The following is a 2,044-nucleotide window of genomic DNA, read 5'->3' as shown; positions in this document are numbered from 1 at the left end:
TGGTGGTTTCAAAGCATGCATTTGATGCTTTAAGTTTTAGTGCAAAGTTTAACATATTGGAGAAATTCTAAAATCAGCATATAAGTTTGAGCTTTTGTTCAAAGTATGTTACATGTTTATCCTCTACTAGATAATTTGAGGGAATCATGTGTACTATTAGTTTTATTTGTACCAGCGATATTGCAAGAGGAAAAATCAAACATAGGACCTCGGGTGCAGCGATAAATGCTTACAAGACCGTCACTTTGTCTCCATGTTCTTGAGTCTGAATTATGTGTCTCAACTAGCTTTTCCTCTAGGAACATCTGGAAACGTTCCAACTTCGAACTCCCTCTCCCAGTTTGATAAGGTCCAATAAATTAAAATTTTAGTTGTAGTGTAAAAAAGAAAACTATGGGCCAAGTTAAACATATGTCAAATCTATGCTCCAGCTGAAGGTAATTAGTGTTTGAAAGTATACTATATATAGTCAATAGCGTAATTTAGATAAGCTTTCAAGTTTTAATTAGAATGTTTGTCTCACATGTGTTTGAACTGTGTTTCTTACCTGTTCTGTGGATCCATTGGAACTTTTACAATCGAAATGTCCTCTTCTATCGTTTATATGGATACATTAGCATTCATAAATATGTATACTTCTGATTTTACAGAAACGGAACATGTGTTTATGGCAAATACGGCTGACTGGGACTTTGCAACACTTGTTCCTCTAAGTGATCTCCACTGTCTTGATAATGGGTATCTGGTGAATGATGTGTGTATTGTTGAAGTTGAAGCTTCAGTTCCTACCGGTTTTAGGAATTTAGAAGACCAAGAAACCGGTGATCTTATGAATTTTAAGGGTTTAGGGCGAATAGAGAAAACTTTTGTTCCAATTCTAGAGGAGGTTTGTTCTTCTTATCCTTCCTTGATTGACGGCCAGATGAAGAGGAGTCGTACCTTTGTTCAATGCGCATTCACAGCTTTGGGCCGAGTCTTGCATTTTCTGAAGACTACAACGGCCAACGATATGAACGTTGATGCTTGTCAACATCTTCAACTGTTGTGGGAGGAGCTTGAGGCCTTCAAATTTGACTTGGCTTGGCTGGAGCCTCATGTTCAATCTGTTTTTGCTATGAAGAAAAAGGCAGGAATAGTGAATAGACTGCAAGAAGATGTCGATGCTTTGAAAAACGAAATAGAGAGGCGAAGGGCTATCCTAGCGGAGGCAGAAGCCGTTCTTGAGGTAGCAGAAAGAGATTTGGCAGAGGCACAAGAAGAGCATTTCAGCAAGATAGATATGGATAGTGAGCTAGGCTATCCGTTATCTTAATTCTTAGAGAATTTTCTCTTAGATATAGTCTCTCTGAAAAAGTTATGCAGTAAAACTTGAAGGTTCAACTTTGAAACACTAATCTAGCTCTGGATTTAATTTGTTTCATCCTTTTTGTTTTTCGGTTTAGGTTTCATTAGTTTTAAGAATACGAAAATTTTGCAATTATGTTATGGGATTACAAAACTTGTTATATTGCTATCATGCTTAATTTCCTTTTCAAGTGTGATTGGTTTTATACTCGCAAATCTACGACGAGAAAGAAAATGGTTGTGGGGGTGTTTCACAGTTATTATCTCGTGTTTAGTGAAACACAACCAGTTTAGGGCACAAAGACGATCCTTCTGTGCTAGCAAAGGAAGTACAAAAAGCTCTTAACTTGACAACCTAAGTTGGGTTATAATTGACGCAGGCATGCCTTGGATGATTATGATCATCAATGTGAACACTGTTTTATCATCTTTTAGGGGAAAAAAAATAATCAGCAAAGGAAGTTTTACCATACCTACTGGCCCCTTGCTCCGGCTTGGGGCCGGTGCAACCCCTCTCCGCATTTTCATTGCTTCCTCGTTCCCTTTCTCATAGATTGCAACGGATTTATTTTTCGTTTTAGTAATTTCTCATATGCTAGTTCGCGAAGTACTTGATATTTTCATTAAGAATAGAGTTCTCCTGGGTTTGGAAACCATCTCAGTCCTCTGAATTTGGGTGTGGATCGCTCTCAAATCCATC

At 37.8% G+C, this 2,044-nt stretch overlaps 1 protein-coding gene across 1 annotated transcript; it reads left to right on the top strand.

Annotated features, from left to right (window-relative positions):
* The first annotated feature begins 628 nt into the window (after positions 1–628).
* LOC126603152 (MATH domain and coiled-coil domain-containing protein At3g58250-like) lies at positions 629–1,312 on the top strand. The gene has a single exon (XM_050269905.1). It carries the CDS (start codon positions 629–631, stop codon positions 1,310–1,312), a length of 684 nt encoding a protein of 227 aa, XP_050125862.1.
* Positions 1,313–2,044: the final 732 nt, after the last annotated feature.

This window comes from Malus sylvestris, chromosome 2 (genome assembly GCF_916048215.2).
Source record: "Malus sylvestris chromosome 2, drMalSylv7.2, whole genome shotgun sequence".
NCBI lineage: Eukaryota > Viridiplantae > Streptophyta > Magnoliopsida > Rosales > Rosaceae > Malus > Malus sylvestris.
This window is presented reverse-complemented; position numbering and strand designations above follow the sequence as displayed.

Bases quoted from the DNA above. Each gene is read 5' to 3' on its own strand.
- LOC126603152 (XM_050269905.1), top strand. From the start codon at position 629: ATGTATACTTCTGATTTTACAGAAACGGAACATGTGTTTATGGCAAAT.